Below are 24,627 nucleotides of genomic sequence, written 5' to 3'. Positions count from 1 at the left end.
AGCATCCATGCCAGACAGACACTCAACATAGATGGCCCTGGGGAAGGTTGGGCACTAAAAGGTTTAGCCACTGTGAAACTCTCTCTTAACACTTGAAATGTGGACTGTTCAAAAAAAAAAATTTGGAAAAATATATCGAGCTACAAAAGACAAGTCATTAAAACCTCTCACTCTGTCCCAGGAAAGGGCACCTCAGACAAAACGGTACAGTAGCAGAAGTTATCATGGACCCAGCTTCAGAACCAGATAAATATCTGGAGGTGTAGGCTAGCTGTAGCCCTCTCTTTACACCACTGTGAGCAGCTGTCAAAACAAAGTTCTCTCACACAAGAACACACCACACCTGGTCACCCATCATCTGAATGTGAAGGGAGGCCATGCCCAGGAAAGGACCCACAGTGTGTTAATCTCAGAAGTGGCTGGATGACTACACATAGAGCTCCTGGTGGCCTTGGCTCTGCCCCAGGCCTGAGCTGCCCATTTTCAGCCCCACCTCCCCTGCTTCCCAACCCTCGGCTGCTCTACTGTCTCTGGCTGTGCCCTCTCCCCATCCCTGTGAGCTTGCATCCCACCAAAGGTCAGCCAAATGCGAACTGGAGTCTATGCATTTATGCAGCCAAAACTGTCTGATGGGGTTCAGCCCCGGGGGGAATCCAGGGGCCCCACAGGAATGGATGGTGTTGGCATGAAACAAGTAAGAGAGCCGAATTCTTTTTAGCTCATCTGCCAGGCATCTCTGCCATTGGCTAGTATAGCTTTATTTTTATACACTCAGTTACAATTACATGTTATGCAGAATACATTGATTAATAGTTATTTTTGCTTCAATATGGGTAAATATTCTAGGCAACAGTTACTATAGTTACTACATTTCTATAAGTTATAAATGAAGTGGTAAGTCATTCTAAGTACAGTTATACAGTAACTTGAAAACAGCAGCAACGGTTTTTGTGCAAGCTTCCAAAAGGTCAGTATTGATGAACAACTCTACCTTACCTAGTGTCCTATTGTCTAGTCAAATTTTATTTGTCTACTATATTCATATACTAGTTAAGTTCTAGCTTTATTTTTCTCAGATTGTTTTACTATCTGAAGGTCAGGTATGTAAGAGGAACAGAAAAGTTTTCTATTATATGAAAAGGCTAGGGAGGTAAAGTAAAGGATTAGGTGAAGGCTGAAAGGTGCTTTTATGTATAGTTACTGTTTCCGACCTATTCATAAGTCACAATCTATTTTTCCCTAACATAATTTATAGGAGAGAATTTTCCCGCAGGCTTGGCCCCTTTCGGGGGATATCATAGCCAGTCTCCTATATCTATGGGCCCAGGTAGAGGGGATTTATAGGCTTCTCTGTGGAATTCACACCCTTTGTCTCATTTCCAGGGAAATTACTACAAATCTGCGGAGAAAGCACGGTGCTCTTATCCCTGTGCCATAAATGATAGCACACACACCCAGAAAAGGGGGGATAAAAAACCAAATTAATTCAAAAGGTTAAAGGGGGAAGTATCATTGCGCCTCTTCTTTGCTGTGACTGTGTCAACCAGCAGCTGTTGATCAGCTTCTGACAACTGTCCACTGAGAACATGGAAGTGCTAGGTCCTAGGACATGAGGGTTTTAGAAAACCAATTCCATAAGCTCATGGTTAGATTATTAGAAATAGCATGAATTGAGGTGTCAGCACAGGCTCAGAAATACTCACTGAGTCTTTTTCATATCCCTTGAGGCTCCACCAGTTCAAGATAGGTCTTACCTCCTTTGTACATTTGTGAGTAGGATATGAAAAGCACTAACCCTGCTTGCTTAGAGATGGGTTTTGAAGCTTCAAGCTCAGAAAGAGTTATTTTTTCATAGGAGGACCAAAAAGAGCCCTCCCTCCATTGTCTTTCCAGCACCTAGGCCACCCTACCTTGACCATCACCTTTCTACCCTTCCCTTTAGACCACAGACACTGGCAGTCACCACATTCAGGCCTTATGCCTCAGGAAGATTACTAGGGGGCAGAAAGCCAAGCTCCACTCCCACCCTGAGAAGAACTACATTCACATTCGAGAGGAGGAGTCCAGGTGTGAAGTGTCCTTGTATGAGAGAATTTTGTTCTGTCAGCTATGCACTGCAGTGGAAGGTGAGGAACTGCAGCCACCATTCACCTACTGAGACCCTTACAGGGACACTGTCCTTCTCCCCTGGGCTGAAGCCCAGGACAGTTCCCCAGGACCCTGGTAACGCAGGCCCATGAGAGGTCATCAGAGGGACCCTCTGAGATCAATACTGGGATGATAAAAAGCTGAGGAATATAACAGGTAACTTTTGGGCTCAGTGGGTCAGAGGTGACAGTAAGTGACACAGTTGGGAAGAGAGACCACACTAAGTAAATAAAGCAGTGGTGGAAGATGAATGCACACATTGGGGTCACAGTGTAAAACCAACCAATTTCATTATATTGTCTGAGGGCAAGAGAGGGCTCCCAGCACACTAACTCATTGTCATCGAGAAGCAGACACTCAGACCCTGCCTCCTCCAGCCTCAAATTTCCCTAGCCAAACCCTGCCCTCCCCAACTGTCATCTGCCCTTCACAGCTCCTTGGATCTATCACTGTGACTCCACCACCCCACACACCCACTCTGCTCCATGTTCAGGTCAATCAGTGTCACCATGGGGACCACAGCATCGAGGAGCAGAACACCGAGCAGTCTTTCATGTGACAGAAGCCATCTCCCATCCAGGCTATGATTCTAACAACTTCTCCAATGACATCGCGTTACTGCAGGTCAGGAACCTCCTGTTGCTCTTGCAGTTCTGGGTTCTCATTGTTTCTCCTCTCACTGTGCCCTGTTCCATCCTTCCCTTCCATCCTGGCTGCCTGACCAGTCCCAGTGGTTCAGGGCAGAAGAACAACACTGCAGCCTCATGCTGGTGTCCAGGCCCAGAGGCCACTGGCTGACCTGGGCTCTCTTGCCTCTTCCCTGTCAGTTGGAGAGAAACATTCAATCATCTAAAGTTGTGAAGCCCCTGCACCCGCCCAGGGGTGAGGACTGCGTGAGGCCAGGACTGAAGTGCACTGTGGTCGGCTGGAGGCCCATAGTGATAGTTAGTTTAGCAACCACTCTGCAGGAGTTGAAATTGACCATTTAGAAAAACCAGGAATGCATATCCCACTTCCTCAGATACAACAGCAGGGACACCCAGATTTAAGTATGACATCCAGAGAAGAACACCCACTTTGAAGACAGGTGTTCAGCATTTACCTTGACAGGTCTCAGAAGACAGGAACTTGGGGACTTTCTGGGGGATGGGAGTGGCCACCACTTCATGGCTTTTCCTGAGAGTTTGGACAGCATAATCCACAAATCCAGTCTTTAGAGTTTTCTCCTGGATAAATCTGGGGTGGTGGATAAGCATCAGTCATCCCACAGCAGTATTGTCACCAAAATTTTCCTGAGGATTGAAGGCAAGCTGGGTCAAGCTGGAAAGAGCAGTCAAAGCCAGGCTGTAGCCCTGGGACAAACAAAGGCAACCAGGCCTGACCTGGTTCTAATCTCCCATAGACCCCCTAACTGGACCACAAGGAGTCCCAGAACATTTCTTCTATTTTCTGCCCACAAGGAGTCTCTGGGGCCACTTCATGTGTGAGAATATGACCCAGGGTATCTTCTCCTATAGAGAAATGGAACCTCCCAGGAGTCTTCATGAGCACCTCACACTTCCTCCTCTGGATAAAGAAAACAATGAAGTGCCCCTACCAGCAGGGTAAGACTCACTATCTTCTTGGCCTGACCATCTTTCCAGGAAAAGAGGCAAAAATCCCATAGGGGCCGTCAGTGCAAGTTACAAGGCCATAATGAATATATCTTTGCAGCCAACACCACTGAAGTTTTACTCAATGAACCACTAACAACAGGCAACAACACTGCTCCAGGTCGCCCTCTGCTGGCAGTTCTGGGTTTTGCTTCCTCCTTTCTCCCCCCACTCTCTTGTCTTCCCTCAACTCCATGAAGTCTAGTTTCTCACCCATTTGGCAAGCACACTTGTTTAGAGCTTAGCCCTCAGCAAGTACTGAGTCTAAATTTCATTATTAAAGGAAAATCTTTTTGCCCTAGATATGGTCCTCTCTGAGCCTCAGAAAAGTTTTACCTTCTCTAAGCCAGATACCATCACCAACCCCCAACAATTTGACAGAGGGAGGAGCAGGTCAATGGAAGGGGAATAACTCCAGAGACCAGAGACGTGGGGGCCATGCCATGGACGCTCACTTTCCTGTTTCCAGGGCCTCTCCCTCCATGGGGGCAGGCTGCTCCCACAGAATGAATGTATCTTAGGAGGCTGAGATGCTCCTGTGAGGCCCCCAGGCTCCCTCAGGGCCCATTGCCCTGCCCTGCCTTCCCTGGGCCAGCACTGAGCTCAGTCCACCTCCTTCCTCCCTGCTGCCCTTCCCACACCAGCCCCTGGTTTCCATCCCAGCGCCCTGGCCCCAGCTTCTTTCCCTCAGGCCCCCCCTATTTTGAGCCAGCCTCTCTTTCGTCTCTCTAATAGAGGTCTCAATGTCCGGTGTGAATTCTCCTCTATTGTTTCCTTGCCAGATATAAACTGCTAGCCCACGTGATGCCCATCAGAAGAGCCACAGTCCACCTCCCCCCTGGGCACAGCCAGCTCAGTCCCTGCATCCACCCCAACACCCCCAGGAGCTCAGCCACTGAGCTGCCTCAGCCCCTTTCAACCTGGTCTGGCCTCAGGTCCCGCCTCCCCCTGCTGGCAAGCTGGGTTATGGCAGCTTTGTGAGCCAGAGGGCTCCAAGCTGCAGGGCTGGAAAGTTCCACTTGGCCATCCATTAACTGATCAAACGCTCATCTCTCTCTTGTGCCAGGAACATAGGAGGCTCTGTAACTGCCTAAGGGACACTTTCAGCGATGAGAAATTTTCTCTAAATTATTATGGTTTCTTGCCTTCCACCAGACAGACCACCAGTTTAGCACAGATAGATCTGTATTTGGATTCTCAATAAATCCTGTCTAGAAAATAATTAATACCTCAGTATTTTATGCTGTTGCACATTACAGTTTCACAGGTATGATCAGGTTTGATTCCAGAATGGCAGTGTGAAGTTGAAAGCTACGTGTCCTGAGGTTTCCAGTCCACTCATGGAGCCCAAGTCCAAAGTGAGGGGGCAGGGAGGAAGCAGGCAAGGCAGTCTTATCTCTACTTACATGATATGTGGAAGGCATTAGCCTCAGTCCACAAACCCACAAAATGCCGCATGTCAAGTGCAAAACCGTTCACTGTGACCCGGACAACTTTATTTTAGATTCTGTATCCTTCAAACAGCATCACCAGTGATTGGATGTGACAGAATCCTGCAAATTCACAGCAGCTGGACAAGCAATGAATCAAGTGCTTCAAAGAGAAACAACTTCCCTAAAAAAAAATAACAAGTCAAATGGATAAGTGTAGCAAAATCCTGCACATTTAAACATAAAATTAAAAGCAAATAAAAGCTTGTTTTTCACACAAGACTGTCCCTACATCCTTATGCCTTGTGCTCCCTGGAGTCACGGCCCTGGTGGAAGCACAGGGGAGAGAAAAGCTGGATGTGTGTGTGTGAGATGCGCAGGTGAAGGCCGAACGTGCTCGAGCCAAGGCGCAACTTGCAACTTTCGTTCACAGCAGTAAAACACGCCTCTCAGAAGACATCTCACATAGACATAGAGACCCAGAGAGTCAGCCATGAGGCGCTCCATGGAGCCCCAGGGTGTGACCCAGAGCCAGCAGCAGAGTGGACAGGATATCTGCCACCAGGGTCAGTGTGTGTGGACCCAATGGACAAAGTCTGAAGGGTTAGTCTTCAGCTTTACACATGATAGGAACACTTGGCACAGGATGGCGTGCATTATGAAGAAAACTATTATTTATAATAACTGAGCATCAGGAAGACCTGGCTGTTTTTGATGATACATGTTTCTTTAAAATGATTTTTAAGTATGTCTACACTTATTTTTTCCTTTTTTTTTTGATTTAGTAATTTTTATTTCTAAGACCTTTATTCGATTTAAGTTCTAAAGTATAAGTGTGTGTGTGTGTGTGTGTGTGTGCACGCGCGCACATGCACGCTGGGGAAGTTATTCATAAAGGTACTTATCTGGTCAGGAAGGATTACAAAATAATAACACTCAAATTCAGTGTGGGCCCTGGCCGGTTGGCTCAGCGGTAGTGCATCGGCCTAGCGTGCGGAGGACCCGAGTTCGATTCCCGGCCAGGGCACACAGGAGAAGCACCCATTTGCTTCTCCACCCCTCCGCCGCGCTTTCCTCTGTGTCTCTCTCTTCCCCTCCCGCAGCCAAGGCTCCATTGGAGCAAAGATGGCCCGGGCGCTGGGGATGGCTCTGTGGCCTCTGCCTCAGGCGCTAGAGTGGCTCTGGTCGCAACATGGCAACGCCCAGGATGGGCAGAGCATCTCCCCCTGGTGGGCAGAGCGTCGCCCCCTGGTGGGCGTGCCAGGTGGATCCCGGTCAGGCGCATGCGGGAGTCTGTCTGACTGTCTCTCCCTGTTTCCAGCTTCAGAAAAATGAAAAAAAAAAAAAAAAATTCAGTGTGGACAATGAGACAATGGCATTTTCACACTGTGTTCACAAAGATCCTTAAGAAAAAGGTATAAAACCCTTTTTTACATAGCCATCATCCACACAAGGAATTTAGACAAGTTTATTTCACTTTTTGTAAGTGAGAGAAGGAGAGGTAGTGAGACAGACTCCCACATGCACCCCAATCTGGGTCCATCCAGCAACTCCCGTCTGGGGCCGATGCTTGAATCAACTGAACTATCCTCAGCACTCAGGGCCAATGCTCAAACCAATTTAGCCACTGGGTGCAAGAGGGGAAGAGAGAAAGAAGGGGGAAAAGAATGGGAAGAGAAACAGATGGTCACTCCTCATGTGTGCCCCAATCGGGAATCGAACCCAGGACATCCACATGCTGGGCTGACGCTCTATCCACTGAAATAAACTGACCAAGTTTATTTCTTAAAGATTTGTTACAAAATTCAAATCCTAGAAACAATGCCTATGTCTAGGACGAATTGGGGGATTATCTTATAAATTTACATACAATTGAATGCTTTGGAAACTTTAATGTTGTGGCATGAATCACATTTTGCCACATGAAGAATGTGCACCTGGTACACTTAAGTCAAAAGCAGGCTAGAGCCCTGGCCGGTTGGCTCAGTGGTAGAGCATCGGCCTGGCGTGCAGAAGTCCCGGGTTCGATTCCTGGCCAGGGCACACAGGAGAAGCGCCCATCTGCTTCTCCACCCCTCCCCCTCTCTTTCCTCTCTATCTCTCTCTTCCCCTCCCACAGCCGAGGCTCCATTGGAGCAAAAGATGGCCCGGGCGCTGGGGATGGCTCCTTGGCCTCTGCCCCAGGCGCTAGAGTGGCTCTGGTCGCAACAGAGCGACCCCCCGGAGGGGCAGAGCATCGCCCCCTGGTGGGCAGAGTGTCGCCCCCTGGTGGGCGTGCCGGGTGGATCCTGGTCAGGCGCATGCGGGAGTCTGTCTGACTGTCTCTCCCCTTTCCAGCTTCAGAAAAATACAAAAAAAAAAAAAAAAAGCAGGCTAGAGAGAAGCACACAGTCATGTGCTGCTTAGTGACAGAGATGTGTTCTAAGAAATGTGTTGTTAGGTGATTCTGTAAACATCACACATAATGATGTTTTAATTTTCTATTTTATATAAATATAAGGTCTAAAGCGCTGTGTGTGTGTGTGTGTGTGTGTGTGTGTGTGTGTGTGTTGAAGGAGTTATTCATAAAGGAACTTATCCCATCATTATTAAATAGTGGACTCCAAATTGGAATCCCATATGGGGAAAATGTAGAATTTGACACATCAGATTATGTATTTATTGCACAAGCCAAGCACAATTATGTAAGTGTGTATTTGTATATGTGTATGTGTTTGGAAAGTGATTCATAAAGGTATTTCTCACACCATTTTGGGGGGTTTTCTTGTTTGTTTTTAATTCTTTTATTATTATTATTAATTTTAATGGGGTGACATTGATAAATCAGGGTACATATGTTCAGAGAAAACATCTCCAGGTCATTTTGACATTTGATTATGTTGCATACCCATCATCCAAAGTCAAATTGTCTTGACTGCTAATTGAAATCTTATAAAGGAGAAGATATAATATGGCACATCACATTATATATTTATTATGCAAGCCATTCACAACTGCATCATCCATTGCTCTAGAAAATGAAATGCAGTTTCGTTTTTGCTAGTGTTCAACTTCATACAAAGAGAATCATACTGAATGCAGTCTTCTGGGTTCTTTTTCTTAACATCATGTGTATGAGTCTCATTTGTGTAGCTTCGTGTAGCGCTCGGCATTTGTTTTCATTGCTATGCAACATTCCATTATGCCAAATACACCACAACTTGATTATCCGTGCTGCTGCTGCTGCTGGGCCTTCCAAGTCTTTCTGTTTGAAATTATCATGAATAATGCTGCTTGACCTTCTTGGACATGCATCTGATGGAAATTTGCACGTTTCTCACCTATGAGTGGGCTGGGACCAACCTGGTAACTGTAACTGGTATCTCATTGTGATTAAAGGGGGAGGTTCTAACTACTGAGAGTAATACCCTTTCATATGTTTATTGGCCATTTAGATTTCCCCTTGGAGAGGGGGCAGTTGAAGTCTTTTGCCCATTATTCTATTAACTAGATTATCTTTTTCATGTAAGTGCCTTGTTAGTTATGTGTGTTATAAGCTTCTTTTCCCCCCTCTACAAATTACCCTTTGTTTCTCTTGATTTTAAAAAATAAAATTTATTAACCCTTTTTTTATGATTGTAACTTTTATGGAGAGCATTTAACAGCTTTTTCTATCATAAGGATACTCCTTTTTATTCTTAATTTTATTTAGAAAATTAACTTTAACAGGGGACACTAATCAATAAGAATACATAGGTCTCAGGTAAACATTTCTATAGCATTTGAACTGTTGATTGTGTTGTATACTCATCACCCAAAGTCAAATCATTTTCTATCACCTTATATTTGTCCCTCCTTACACCCTTTCCTCATCACCTCTCCTATGTCCCCCTCCCTCTAGTAAGCACTTCATTGTTATCTATGTCCATAAGTGTCAGTTTTATATGCCACTTATGTGTGAAATTATACAGATCTTAGCTGTTTCTGATTTACTTATTTCACTCAGTATAATATTCTCAAGGTCCATTCATGTTGTAAATGTCACTATGTCATCATTTTTTATGGCTGAGTAGTATTCCATTGTATATATGTACCACATCTTCTTTATTCAGTCCTCTATCAAGAGACATTTTGGTTGTTTCCATGTCTTGGCCACTGTGAATAATGCTGCAATGAACATGGGCATGCATATGTCTTAACATATCAATATTTTCAAGTTTTGGGGGTAGATCTGCAGTAGAGGGATTGCTGGGTCATATGGTAGTTCTACTATTAACTTTTTGAGAAAATACCATCCTTTCTTTCATAATTGTACTATTTTTTGTTCCCACCAGCAGTGAATGAGGGTTTCTTTTTCTCTACAGCCTCTCCAACACTTTTTATTACCTGTCTTGTTGATAATAGCCAATCCAACAGGTGTGAGGTGGTATCTCACTGTAGTTTTATTTTAATTTCTCAAATAGCTAATGAAGATGAGCATTTTTCCATGTATCTGTTGGCCATTTGTATGTGCTCTTGGGAGAAGTATCTGCTCAGGTCCTCTCCCCACTATTTTTTTTCCAGTGACAGGAGAAAAGGCAGGGAGAGACTCCCACCTGCGCTGCAACCGGGATCCACCCACCAAGCCCCCTAAGGGGCGATGCTCTGGCCACCTGGAGCCCTTGCCCCGCTGCAACCAGAGCAAACTTTTTTTTAGTGCCTGAAGTGGAGGCTCTGGAGCCATCCTCAGTGCCCAGGGCCAACTCGCTCTAATCAAACAGCACAGGAGAGGAGGAGGAGAGAGAGAGAGAGAGAAGAGAGAGAGAAAAGCAAAAAGGTGAAGGGTGGAGAATCAGATGGGCACATCTCCTGTGTACCCTGACTGGGAATTGAACCCAGGACATCCACATGCAAGGCCAATGCTTTACCACTGAGCCAACTGGCCAGGGCCCCCGTTTTTTTAATTGGATTATTTGCTTGGTTGTTGCTGAGCTTTGTGAGTTCTTTGTGTATTTTGGATATTAATCCCTTACCCAAGCTGTTGTTTGCAAATATCATCTACCATTTAGTTGGCTGCCTATTTGTTTTGTTGTCAGTTTCATTTGCTGTCCAGAAGCTTTATAGTTTGATACAGTCCCATTCATTTATTGTTGCCTTTACTTCCGTTGCCTTTGGGGTCAAATTCGTAAGTTATCCCCTATGGCCAAGGTCCATGAATTTAGTATCTATGTTTTCTTCTATGTAATTTATTGTTTCAGTTCTTATATTTAGGTCTTTGATTCATTTGAATTAATTTTTGTGCAAAAGAACAAACTGTAGTCAAGTTTCATTCTTTTGCATGTGGCTTTCCAATTTTCCCAGCACATTTATGGAAGTGGCTTTCTTTTCTCCATCGTGTCTTTTTGGTTTCTTTGTCAAAGATGACTTGTCCATATATATTATATATGGCTTTATTTCTGGGCTCTCAATTCTGTTCTATTGGTTTATATGTCTGTTTTTCTACCAATACCATGCTGTTTTGATTATCATGGTTCTATAGTGTACTTTGAAGTCAGGTAGAATGATACCTCCAGCTTCATTCTTTTTCCTCAGGATTGCAATAGTTAGTCAGGGTTTGTTTTTTTGGCTTATTTTTCTTAAGTGAGAAGCAGGGAAGCAGAGAGACAGACTCCCACATGCACCCAACCAGGATCCGCCCAGTATGCCCACTAGAGGGCGATGCTTTTGCCCATCTGGGGTTTTGCTCCATTGCAACCAGAGCGATTAAAGCACCTGAGGTGGATGCCAATGGAGCCATCCTCAACACCTGGGGCCAACCTTGCTTTAATGGGGCCTTGGCTATGGCAGGAGGAAAGAGAGAGAGAGAGAGAGAGAGAGAGAGAGAGAAAGGAGAGGGGAAAGAGTGGAGAAGCAGATGGGCACCTCTCCTGTGTGCCCTGGCTGGAAATTGAATCCAGGACTTCCACATACTGGGCCGACACTCTGCCCCTGAGCCAACCATCCAGGGCCATATTCAGGGTTTTTATGATTCCATACAAACCTGGTAACTTTTTGTTCTATTTTTTTTTTTAATGACATTGGGATTTTGATGGGGATTGCATCAAATTTGTATATTTCTTTGGGTAATATGGCCATTTTAACTTTGTTAATTCTTCCAATCCATGAACATGAAATATCTTTTCATTTTATTGTGTCTTTTTCAATTTCTTTCAATAATGTTTTGTAGTTTTCAGGATATAGTCCTTCACATCCTTTGTTAAGTTTATTCCTAGGTATTTTTTTTTATTTATTTATTGTTTCAATTGTAAAAGGAATTTTTTTTTAGTACATTTTCTTTTTTTTTAACTTTATTTATTTATTCATTTTAAAGAGGAGAGAGAGAGAGAGAAAGAGAGAGAGAGAGAGAGAGAAGGGAGGAGCAGAAAGCATCAACTCCCATATGTGCCTTGACCAGGCAAGCCCAGGGCTTTGAACCGGCGACCTCACCATTTCAGGTTAAAGCTTTATCCACTGCGCCACCACAGGTCAGGCAGTACATTTTCCAAAGTTTCATCATTGGTGAATAGGAAAGCAATAGACTTTAGTATATTGATTTTGTATCCTGCACCTTTATGTACTGGTTTATTTTATCTAAGAGTTTTTTGGTGGAGTCTTTGGGGTTTTCCATATATAAAATCATGTCATCTGCAAAAAATGATAGCTTTATTTCTTCTTTTCTGATATGAATGCCTTTTATTTCTTTCTCTTGCCAGATTGCTCCCAGTAAAACTTACAGAACTATGTTAAATAAGAGTGGAGAGTGTGGGAAACCTTGTCTTGTTCCTGATTTTAGAAAAAAAGCCCTAATATTTTTTACCACTTAGTATATTAGCTGATGATTTGTCATACATGGCCTTTATTATGTTGAGGTACTTTCCTTCTCTTCTGATTTTACTCAGTGTTTTAAATATAAAGGGATGTTGTATCTTACCATATGCCTTTTCTGTATCTATTGATAGGATCATATTATCTTTGTTCTTTATTTTGATGATGTGGTATATTACATTGATTGATTTCTGTATGTTGAACTGTCCTTGTGCTCCTGGAATGAATCCCACTTGATTATGATGTATTATTTTTTTAATGTGGTGTTATATTCAATTTGCTATTATTTTGTTTACGATCTTTGCATCTATATTCATTAGAGATATTGGTCTGTAGTTTGTTTTTATGTGTGTATGTTGTCCTTGCCAGATTTTGGTATGTGGGTTATATTGGCTTCATAAAATGTGTTAGAGAGTATTGCTTCTTCTATTTCTTGGAAGACTTTGAGAAGGATAAGTACCAAAGCGTCTTTGAATATTTGGTAGAATTCATTAGTGTAGCCATCTGGTCTGGACTTTGTTTCTTGGGAGGGTTTTGATATTGTTTCTATTTCCTTTCTGCTTATAAGTCTAATTAGGTTTTCCACATCTTCCTAACTCAGTCTAGGAAGACTGTATAGTTTTAGGAATTTATCTATTTCCTCTATGTTGTTGAATTTGGTGGCATATAATTTTTCATAATATTCTACTATGATCTTTTGTGTATCTATGATGTCTCTGGTAATTTCTCCTCTTTCATTTTGGATTTTGTTTTATGAGTCCTTCCTCTTTTTTCCTTAGTAAGTCTAGCCAGTGATTTGTCAATTTAATTGATCTTTTCAAATAACCAGCTCATTGTTATATTACTTTTTTCATAGGTTTTGTTCTCTGTTTCATTTAGTTCTGCTCTAATTTTTACTATTTCTTTTCTTCTGCAGCCTTAGTTCTTTTTTCTCTTGTTCCTTAAGATGTGATGTTAGGTTGTTTACCTGGGATCTTTTTTGTTTCTGGAGATATGCCTGTAATGATATAAACATCCCTCTTCTTACTGCTCTCACTGCATCCCAGAAATTTTGATGTGTCATTCCTATTTATCTGTATATATCTTTTGATCTCTGCTTTTATTTCTTCTTTGACCCAGTCGTTTTTTTAGAAGTATGTTATTTATGCCTGACCAGGTGGTGGTGCATTGGGTAGAGCATTGGACTGGGATGCAGAGGGCCCAACTTAAGACTTCAAGGTCACCAGCTTGAGCACAGGTTCATCTGGTTTGAGCAAAGCTCACCAGCTCGGACCCAAGGTCGCTGGCTTGAGCAAGGGATTACTGGGTCTGCTGTAGCCCCACAGTCAAGGCATATATGAGAAAGCAATCAATGAACAACTAAAGTGCCACAACAAAAAAAAATAATGCTTCTTATCTCTCTCCCTTCCTATCTGTCTGTTCCTATCTATCCCTCTCTCTGATTCTCTCTGTCTCTGGCAAAAAAAAAAAAAAGTATGTTGTTTAATTTCTATATTTTTGTGGGGTTTTTTACTTCTTTTTTACAGTTGAATTCTAATTTCAAAGCCTTATGGTCAGAAAATATGTTTGGTATAATATCAATCTTTCTGAATTTGTTAAGGTTAGTTTTGTGGCCCTATATATGGTCTATCTTTGAGAATGTTCCATGCACACTGGAGAAGAATGTATAATCTGACATTTGGGGATGAAATGTCTTGTAAATGTCTGTTATGTCCATTTGGTCCAGTGTGTCATTTAAGGCTGATATTTATTAATTTTCTATTTGGGTTATCTATCTAAAACCATCAATGCAATGATGTGTTGAAATCTCCAAGTATGATTGTGTTTTTGTCTGCTTCTGTTTTAGATCAGTTAACAAATGTCTTATATATTTTGGTGCTCCCTGGTTTAGTACATATATATTAAAAAATGTTATGTCTTCTTCATACAATATCCCCTTTATCCTTAAGTAATATTTATCTTTGTCTCTGGTTACCTTTGTTGTCTTGAAGTCAGAGTTCTCAGATATGAGTATGACTACATCTGCTTTCCTATGGATATTATTTGCTTGGAGAATAATTTTCCAACCTTTCTCTTTCAGTCTACTTTTGTCCTTGCAGCTTAGCTGTGTCTCTTGAAGGAAGGTTATGGTTGGGTTTTCTTTTTGATTCAATCTGTTATTCTGTGGCTCTTTATTGTTGAGTTCAGTACATTTACATTAAGGGTAATTATTGACACTTGAGGATTTCCTATAGCCACTTAATGTTTTGTTTTCTTGTAGTTCTATGGCTTGTTTGGCTCTTCTCTTTTGTGTTTTTGTCAGTTGTGTTTGTTTGGTGGCATTCCATACTTTCTTTCCTGTTTCTTCTTTTTTTTTTAAGCTGTGTATATCAGTAGTGGATTTTTCATGGCTGGTTAACACTAGGTTATTAAGAGAAAAATGTTACCATGTACAAGAGTCCTTTGTCACCTTACCTGTTGCGGTGCAGTGGATAAGTGGATAAAGCATGAACCTGGAGCCTGATCAAGCAGTGGCACAGTGCATAGAGCATTGGACTGGAATGCTGAGGACCCAGGTTTGAAACCCTGAGGTCACCAGCTTGAGCATGTGGTTGCTGGCTTAACTGTGGGGTCATAGACATGACCTCATGGTCACTGGCTTGAGCCCCAGTTCACTGGCTTGAGCCAGGGGTCCCTTGCTCTGCTGTAATCCCCTGGTCAAGGCACATATGAGAAATCAATCAATAAACAACTAAGATGCCACCATGAAGAATTGGTGCTTCTTGCCTGACCAAGCCATGGTGCAGTGGATAGGGCGTCGGACTGGAATGTGGAGGACCCAGGTTTGAGACCCTGAGGTCGCCAGCTTGAGTGTGAGCTCATCTCATTTGAGCAAGGCTCACCAGCTTGAGCCTAAGGTTGCTGGCTCAAACAAGGGGTCACTTGGTCTGCTGTAGCCCCCGGTCAAGGCACATATGAGAAATCAATCAATGAACAACTAAGGAACCGCAACAAAGAATTGATGCTTCTCATCTTTCTTCCTTCCTGTCTGTCCCTATCTGTCCCTCTCTCTAACTCTCTTTGTCTCTCCCACAAAAAAAAAAAAGAATAAAAAAGAATTGATGCTTCTCATCTCTCTCCCTTCCTGTCTGTCTGTCTTATCTGTCCTCTATCTGTCTCTCTCTCTGTGTGTCTGTCACACACACACACACACACACACACACACACACACACACACAAAAGCATTGATCTGGAAAGCTGAGGTCTCCAGTTCAAAACACTGGGCCTGCCTGGTCAAGGCATATATAGGAGTTGATGCTTCCTGCTCTTTCCCTTCTTACTCTCTCTCTCTCTCTCTCTCTCTCTCTCTGTCTCTTTTCTCTCTAAAATAAATAAATAAATAATCTAAAGAGTCCTTTGTCTTATGAGTATTTCTGCACTCCACCCTCCTTTGCTACTGTAGATCTTTATCCTCTTCCCTTTTTTGTTATTGTTGTCACAGATTATTCTTGTTTTTATTGTGACCATGTTGGAGATTTTACTTATAGTTTTGATTTGTTTTGTTCTTTTTATCTAGTTGAATAACCCCCTTGAGCATTTCCTGCAGTGTGGGTTTTCTGGTAATAAAGTCTCTCAGCTTCTATATCTTTAAGCCTTTATTTCTCCTTCATATTTGAAGAATAACTTTGATGAATATAGTATTTTTAGCTAGAAATTTTTCTCTTTCAGTACTTTGAATGTTTGGGTCCACTCTATTTTGGCTTGTAGAGTTTCTACTGAGAAGTCTGGTGATGATAACTTAGTAGGCTTTTCTTTATATGTTATGTTCTTTTTTTTCCCTAGCTGCCTTGAGGATTCTTTCTTTGTCATTGATTTTTGACAATTTTATTATGATGTGTCTTAAAGTAGGTCTGTTTCTATTGTTGTAACCCAGCGTTCTGTTTGCTTCTGGATTTAAGGCTCTAACTCTTTCAATGGGCTTGGGAAATTCTCATCAATTATTTGATTGAATAGGATCTCCATTTCTTTTTCCCTCTCTTCTTCTTTTGATATACCCAATATTCTTTCTTTTCTTTCTTTCTTTCTTTCTTTCTTTCTTTCTTTCTTTCTTTCTTTCTTTCTTTCTTTTTCAGAAACAAAGAGAGAGACAAATAGGGACAGACAAACAGGAAGGGAGAATGATTAAAAACATCAATTCTTCATTGCAGCACCTTAGTTGTTCATTGACTACTTTCTCATATGTGCTTTGACCAGGGGGCTACAGCAGAGTGAGCCTTGCTCAAGCCAGCAACCTTAGGTTTGAGCCAATGACTTTGAGCTTCAAGTCAGTGACCTTTTGGGCTCAAGCCAGTGACCATGGAGACATGTCTATAATCCCACGCTCAAGCCAATGACCCCACACTCAAGCTGGTGACCCTATGCTCAAGCCATATGAGCCTGTGCTCAAACCGGTGACCTCTGCATTTCAAAGCTGGGTCCTCTGCATCCCAGTCTGATGCTCTGTCCATTGCACAACTTTCTGGTCAGGCCTCATTATTCTTATATTTCTCTTTCTGATGGAGTGAGACAATTCTTGTAGAGCTCTCTCAATTTTTTTAATTCATGAGTCTCTCTCCTCTTTTCTCTGTAGTATCTCTAATTACCTGTCTTTGATATCACTGATTCTTTCCTCTGTCTGGCTTGTTCTATTAGCTAAACTTGCTTCCTCAGTCTTCAATTCACATATTAAGTTCTTCATCTTTGTTTTTAAAGTTTCAATCTCCTTGGTGAGGTATTCATTTTGTTCATTAATCTGTTTTCTGAGCTCATTAAGTTGCCTAATGCTGTCTTCTCACATCTTGTTGAGTATTTTCAGAACTTCAATTTTGAATTCTCTATCATTTAACTTCAAGGTTTTCATGTGATTAAGATATTTTTCTGGAGATTTTTTATTTTCTTTCTGAACTATATCTCTGTTTTGTGTAGCCATGGTATTATATTTCTTCTTCCTTGAGAGTGGTATTGTTAATAAGCCTAACAAAAAAACAACTTTAGTTCATTTGGTGTGTTGATCTTTCAGGCATGCCTGTGAACCCAGCTGAGGTTTCTTCACTGTGTCATAGTTGTTCAATTTGTTAAAATTTCAAGGGGAAAGATCAGGCATATTTCTCATGTTGCCATTACTCTGATGTCTTATGATTATCTAACAGTTTATTTCTTTATATTTAAAAACATAGGGGAACATACTGCATATTTTCTTCCTGTTCAGCCCATTCAGATAACAGTTTTTTGTAGGAAAATCTAGAACATGATCCAGAGCTCATGTGGAGCTATGGTGGGGTGAACTCAGAATTCAGATATAGCTGATTAGATTCCAATCTTCCCATCTATTAGTAATGACCATTACAGAAAAGAGAAGAATTCTGAAACTTACCACAACCTCAAATGAGTTGCAAAAACAAGAATGAATACTCAAAGACCTTGGAACAGAATCCCAGCAACATCAAACAAAGGAGCATGGACTTGCTGGTTTCTTATACATCCAGGACCTTCTGCACCACATCCACAGGCAGGAGGAGGGCCACTCCACCACCAGCTCTACCAATACCACCTCTACCCACAGGAATTTCTCCTGCTCTTCCACCATACTTATAAATATGTGGATTTTCTGTTTATATCCTTGTTCTGCATTTCTAGTTTAAATTCATTATGGACCTACAGCTAATGATGTATAATTTTAATCTTTTGAACACTTTTTAAGACCTAATCTATGGTCAGTATTTTGTAAAGATTCTATATGTGCTTGTAAAGTATACAGGGTGGGGCAAATGTAGGTTTACAGATGTGAGTACACAAAACAGAGTGAGCTCTTTTATTATTATTTATTATTATATTACTTTCCACATGAACAACTTTAAACCTGTTTTTTCCACCCTGTATAATTTTCATTTGTTGGGCAATGTGTCTTATCATTTTTTTCAACAGCTATTTGGGACTTCTATATCATTACTAATCAATTTATAACATGTGTCTAAAAATCTTCCTAAATGTTTATGAACATGAATGCTGCCTAAATTCTGGGCAGCATTTACTCATTATTGCTAGTGAAAATTCAGTCTTTAATCACCACTCAGTTAAAAGTCATCTTTTTTTCTCTAGTAATTCCTCTTTCTTAAGATTACTGCCATTTCTTTATGACATAGATTTCTAGGTATAAATTCTTTTTAATATTCTACTGGAATTTTATTTATTTTTATGAACCTCTAATTGGATGTTTTTAATCACATTTGAAAAAATCCTCAACCACCATCTCATTTTTTTTTTGCTATTCTTTCTTTTTCTTCCAAAACTCCAATTGTGTATATGTTCAATCTTTTAATTGTACTATTCTCTATATGTTTATCTTTATATTTCTCTGTGCTCCATTCTTTTTTTTGTGACAGAGACAGAAAGAGGGATAGATAGGGACAGACAGACAGGAAGAGAGAGAGATGAGAAGCATCAATTCTTTGTTGCAGAACCTTAGTTGTTCATTGATTGCTTTCTCATATGTACCTTGACCAAGGGGCTACAGCAGATCGTGTAACCCCTTGCTCAAGCCAGCAATCTTAGGCTCAAGCTGGTGAGCCTTGCTCAAACCAGATGAGCCTATGCTCAAGCTGGCAACCTTGGGGTTTTGAATCTGGGTCCTCCACATCCCAGCCCAGTGCTCTATCCACTGTGCCATCACCTGGTCAGGCTGTGTTCCATTCTTGACATCATTTTCTGAGATACTACAAGTTACAAATTTTCTTTTCATCTTGTCTAATAGGCTATTACCTTTATCCAATGTGACTTTAATTTTGTATATTACATTTTTCACTTTTACACATTATATTTAGTTGTTTTCTATTTGTATGTCTTTTTTAAAATTTCTTGTTTCCTGCACCTCTTTTAAAGCTTGTTTTATTTTCTTCTTTCCAAGCTAGAGGAGGGGAAACAGAGATAGACTTCTGCATGCTTCTAGACCAGGATCCATTTGGCAAGCCCCTATAAGGCTGATGCTCTGTCCATCTGAGGAAGTTGCTTGGCAACTGAGCTATTTTTAGCACCTGAGGTGAAGACTCCACTGAGCCATTCTCAGTGCTAGAGGCCAGAACACTGGAATTAATCCAGCATGACTAGGAAGAAGAGAAAGAGAGAGAGGAGAGAGAGGGAGTGGTAGAGAAACAGATGGTTGCCTCTTCTCTGTGCCCTTACTAGGAATTGAACCCAGGATATTTATACACCAGACTAACATTATACCAACTGGCCAGGGAAAAAACTTGTTTTTATATCAACATACTTGTTTTGTAATCTACATCAGATTATGTCTATAATATTATCCAATAATTGAAGTGGATTTTTTTTTGCTGGTCTTATTGACATGGTTTCTTAGTCGTGGATTCTCATTTTTTATTTGCTTATTGACATGTTTACATTTGAATATATGTTTTTTATTATAATTGGAAAAAAAATGACTTTCAGGTGTGATTCAAGTCTGGATTAAGTGAACTTCCTCTAGACTTGCATTTGATTCTGCCAGCTACTTTGGCACACATCCAGAAACATGATACTGCAAGTTTAAGGTCTGAGGTTCCATGAAAAATTCAAGTAATTCTAATCTTTCATGAATTACTTGCAAGGACTAGTCCCTTCCTCTTCTCTGTTACTTTGAGGGCGCAGACTTTCCAGGTCCTGGCCTTCTGTGAAAAGGGGCTCCGATTGAACGTAATTTGATGCCTCTTAGTCTTTGTTTTCTTCTCCCCTAACTTTATATTGTCATCAACCTACAGGTTCAAATGTTTTGGGTTCAGAAAATGCCCTCAGAGAAATAGTGACCTAACTGGACTCCAATTATGCCTTCAGTTTTGGCCTGATAATCACTCCTGCACTGGTACTTCTTCAAGGCTTTGAAGGTTTTAAGACATTTAAACAGCTTTGGTTTTGGTTGTTTTTCCTGGGAAGATAGACATAAAATTCTAGGTCACTGTTAGTGAACTCACCCCCCACATCTCTATCCAGATCATTGGTGCATAAATTTTACTCCCCTTTACACAAGTGCAGGCTGTTCATTCTCTTTCTGTTTTCAAATCAGCCTACTGTTTTTAGACAAAAATTAATTGTTGGAAACTTTTAAGTAACAATAAAGTAAAATTACCCCAAACATTAAGGGACTAATAAACCCTATATAATTTTATCTTTATCTTTTTTTTCTGTATATTGTTTTTCAGATGTATAAAGAATTTCATGATGTTGTAGTCATACAGCATGTATTAGAGAAGCCATTTAATTCCTTACAACATTAAAAAGAAGTGAAAATATTTGTATATTTATTTCTGAATGAGAGGCAGAGAGACAAAAAGGGACAGAAGAGAGAATAGAAAGATGAGAAGCATCAACTCGTACTTGCGTCACTTTAGTTTTCATTGATTGCTTCTTATATATGCCTTGACCGGGCCTATATAAGCTCAGTCAGTGACACCTTGCTCAAGCTAGTGACCATGAGCTCAAACCAGTGACCTTGGGCTTTAAGTCAGTGACCACTCATATCAAGCCAGTGATCCCAGAATCATGTAGATGATCCTGCATTCAAGCTAGCAACTCCACACTCAATCTGGCAAGCTTGTGCTAAAACCCACGACCTTGGGCATTCAAACCTGATACCTCAGCATCCCTGGTTGACATATTCAATGCATGGTCACCAGTCAGGTTCACCTGCACATATTTAAATATATGGAAACAGCCTTAACTTTCAGAAGAGTTTTCAAGTGGACATATCACGAGCCCTAAAAGTTTAAGAATTGTATTACTTCTCAATGCTGATATCATTTTTACAAAAATTATACAGGATTAAAATGTTTTTCTGCGCATACACAAATATCTCAGGTAGTTATAACAGTGTCTCACAACCCATTTTGTTATTCTGCAGTACTTTTCTGGGTCTACTCTCAATGTGGAATGATAAGTTCCAGTTTTAAATTTATGTATCATAGGTAGCATGGCAATGATGTACTTCCATTTTAGACTCCCATAATCCTGGGAAGAGAATGGGAATTTGACTGATGAATTTCATATTCCAGATAAAAGTGAATCTTATGTTTTTAATACAGATTTGGTAGCTCTGAACAAAATCAAGCCACTGGGCTTTTTCTGCATGCAGAGAACCTTCTGAGACACAAAAGCTTTCACCTTGACTAAAAAGAAGTCAAAGAGAAGACTTCACCTGGGTCATAATTTTATTGAGAGTTTCTCTGGGCTCAGAGGACCTGAGATAGTAATTATCAGTGGCACAGCCTTGTGCATCCATATCCCTTCTCTAACAGCACCTGTCACCTACTCAGGAAAGAGAGCTACTCATTTGCCCTAACAACTTCTGGAAAGAAATGGAATCAGCTAGGATTTCAACAGTTGGCCAGCATCTGCAGGTGAGGACAAGCAAGCCTCAATCCCAGAGAAATAGGAAATGGAGGTAGTAGGAAGCCAGCAGCTCTATGCCTTGTTGAGACTTTGTTAAAGTCAGTGGGTTTAGGGTTCTAGGACACCATAGCCAAAGCTCCTCTCCTTGTGCCCTGGTTCCCATTTCTGCTGACTGCATGATTCAGCAGCTGTGGGAGAGCCGTTGTCAGCTTGGATTACTCTCTTCCCCCAAGTCACTGACGGTTGGTGGACGAAACTCCTGGTGAGCCAGGGCTGATGAAACCTATCACATCAGTGGAAAAATGGAACCGTGAACCCTCAAGTTCCCACCCTATCCTTCCTTCCTGTCAGGGGCTAAAAGTCTGTCTGGAGAAAACTCCAGCATTAATTGCCTAAACAGCCTTCCTGGGAGGATGCAGCCACTCCTGCTTCTAGTGCCTTTCTCTTACCTCCCAGTGCAGTTTCCATCTGGACAGCAAAGCTCTCTCCCACTTGAGAGGTTAAAGTGGGTTAAACTAGACTTGTGTGAAGGAAGAGTTGTTCTCCATTTGGGGAGAAGAGGCTGGAGGAGGGGCTGGAGGAGGGGCAGAGTTCTGGGCTTGAAGCCCCAGTGTCTCTTGCAGAACACTGGAACCCTCTCCAATAATGTGGTACCTTGCAGACCCCAATTCTCACCACCAAATCCTCCTTCCCTGCATCATCTCCGTAGCCTCCCACCGTCTAGCTCTTCCAGAGCCACCAAGGCGGTGCCCTCACCCTCACCGCAGCTTCAGCGATCACATAAATAAGAGCTCTATACTTCCTTCCAGGGGAGATCATCGGAGGCCAAGAGGCCAGACCACATTCACACCCCTACATGGCATATCTTCAAGTCCAGACTGCAGGGCAGCAAGGCGCTTGTGGGGGGTTCCTGGTGCGAGAAGACTTTGTGATGACAGCAGCTCACTGCTGGGGATGGTGAGGAATGAAGAATCATCCAGGTGTCCAGTACGCAGGCCCAGAAGTGCTCATGAAAGCAGGCAGCTGAAAGCAGAGTTCTAGCCTTAAGGCAGGGGTCTCAAACTTGCGGCCCGCTGAACAATTTTGTGCGGCCCGCAGACTAATCCACGAAGTTCAAAATATTTTGGATAAAATTAAGTAAGCCTAGGGGCCTACTTGTATTTTTCATTTCTCTAGCATCCTAGCTAGATATTAGCTTAGTTAACAGCAGTTGTGATGCAAACTACAGTTTCTGGTCGTTTTGTGACACTGAGTAAACTGCATGTACGATTGTGCTTGTTATACTGATTTTTTTGTTTGTTTGTTTTCAACTGCAGTGAGAAAAGTGTTGCGTAACAGTTGCCTTTTGTAGACCTAGTGCGGCCCGCGGAACGGCTGTGATCTTGCTCTGCGGCCCACATGCTGAGTTGAGTTTGAGACCCCTGCCTTAAGGGGTGAAAAGAGACTGAGTAGGTTGTGGTGAGCAGAGAACAACAGACTAGTGTAAATCTTCAAGAAGTAAAGGAGACAAAAAGTATGCATTGGAGTTCCAATATGAATTTGAACTATTTATTAATTTATCATATTTACAAGTTTATCCTTAAGGTCCCTGTGCTCCCACTATCCCCCGCTCAAGGCTGTGGAGAAGCAGAGAGCACAGAGACCTCAGCCCAGAGCCCTCGGGCCCCTCACTTTCTTCAGCTGCAGTCTTGCTTCCCTGGGCTCTCCACCTGCCCTGCAGAGATGGTGGGCTTTAGCTCGTGCAGCTATAACTACCTCTAATCACCATTCCATTGCAGCACTATCAATGTCATCCTGGGAGCCCACAACGTCAGCAGGCAGGAAAGAACCCAACAGCGCATACCTGTGCTCAGAGCCATCCGCCACCCTGAATATAGCGAGGAGAACCTCCTGAACGACATCATGTTACTGAAGGTATCACCTGCCTGATTGGTTCTCCCCCTCAGCTGAATTCCTTCCAGCATGGGAGCTTCTCCTTGTCCTGGGACCATGGAGGAGGAAGCAGGGCAGAGTCTGGGGGAGGTGGGGAAATGAGAGTGCCACATACACATTCCCTGAGGGCCTGCACTCTTCCTGCCAGCTGCAAAGTAGAGCCAGACAGAATCGATTCGTGAGGCCAGTGGCTCTGCCTAGGTCCCAGGCCAGGCTGAGACCGGGAACGTTATGCTCTGCAGCTGGCTGGGGCCAGGTCAGCCAGAGCAGAGGAGGATCAGACATCCTCCGGGATGTGCAGCTGAGAGTGCAGACGGATCAGAGCTGCAGCGGTGACTTTGGTAACGTCTACAAAGCCCAAACAGAGATTTGTATAGGAGACTAGAGGGAGAGAAAGGCTGCCTTCCAGGTAAGACCACGGGCATCTGCAAACTACCTGAGACAGAGGGTACTAGGCAGAAATGGGCAGTGGGAACAGACTACATCCCCAGGGCCTCAGCTGGGGCCCAGAGCATAGTAAAGTGGGGGCTTTTCCCGTCTATCCAGTTTCTGAGGGAAGGGGAGGAGCACCAGACCACAACACATACACGTACAGTGTTCTCATGGGGAGGGGAATGGGAGCTTGACTTGGGTTAATCATAACCAGGGTTGAAGCCCAACCAGAGAGAGACCTGAGAGCTTGACTTCTGCACCCCATAATTCTACTCTCTCTGAGGGCTGGGTCTTAGGGCACTAAGAATGGGGAGGAATAAAGTGCTGAAGCCTGGCTAGTGTCTGTTCTTTTCATCATCTACAGGGGGACTCTGGAGGCCCATTGGTATGTAACAGTGTGGCCCATGGCATTGTCTCCTATGGAGATGGTACTGGGACTCCTCCAGAAGTCTTCACCAGGGTTTCCAGCTTCCTGCCCTGGATAAATAGAACAATGAAACATTTCAAATAGCAGTAATCAAACGAATATCCTCTGTAACTGATTGTTCTTCTCCAGGGCAGAGGGGGTTTACCAGAGTCTTAATAAATGTCCATGTCTACAGTGGAAATAACCAATTTCTTGATTTCTCATGTTATTAAACATCATTCTGTACAAAACAAATGTTTCCAGAACTGAAGTTTCTTAAGACAAATGAACCTCCCATGATCCATCTTGGAGGACAGGATGAGCCACTCCCTGCCTCTAACCCCCCCATTTCCCATCCACCTCCCCTCCGCCACAGCTTTGGGGAGTGCCAGTTGTCTCCCAGAGCAAG

At 42.4% G+C, this 24,627-nt stretch overlaps 1 protein-coding gene across 1 annotated transcript; it reads left to right on the top strand.

The window, feature by feature from the left end:
- Positions 1 to 586: 586 nt before the first annotated feature.
- LOC136335505 (cathepsin G-like) lies at positions 587 to 24,279 on the top strand. The gene is made up of 5 exons (XM_066276718.1): positions 587 to 694; positions 1,943 to 2,126; positions 22,258 to 22,405; positions 23,227 to 23,362; positions 23,529 to 24,279. Exons 1-5 carry the CDS (start codon positions 587 to 589, stop codon positions 23,763 to 23,765), a joined length of 813 nt encoding a protein of 270 aa, XP_066132815.1. The 3' UTR covers positions 23,766 to 24,279.
- Positions 24,280 to 24,627: the final 348 nt, after the last annotated feature.

Source organism: Saccopteryx bilineata, chromosome 4 (assembly GCF_036850765.1).
Source record: "Saccopteryx bilineata isolate mSacBil1 chromosome 4, mSacBil1_pri_phased_curated, whole genome shotgun sequence".
NCBI classification, from domain to species: domain Eukaryota; kingdom Metazoa; phylum Chordata; class Mammalia; order Chiroptera; family Emballonuridae; genus Saccopteryx; species Saccopteryx bilineata.
Note: the sequence above shows the minus strand (reverse complement) of the source record. Positions and strands in the feature narration are given on the sequence as shown.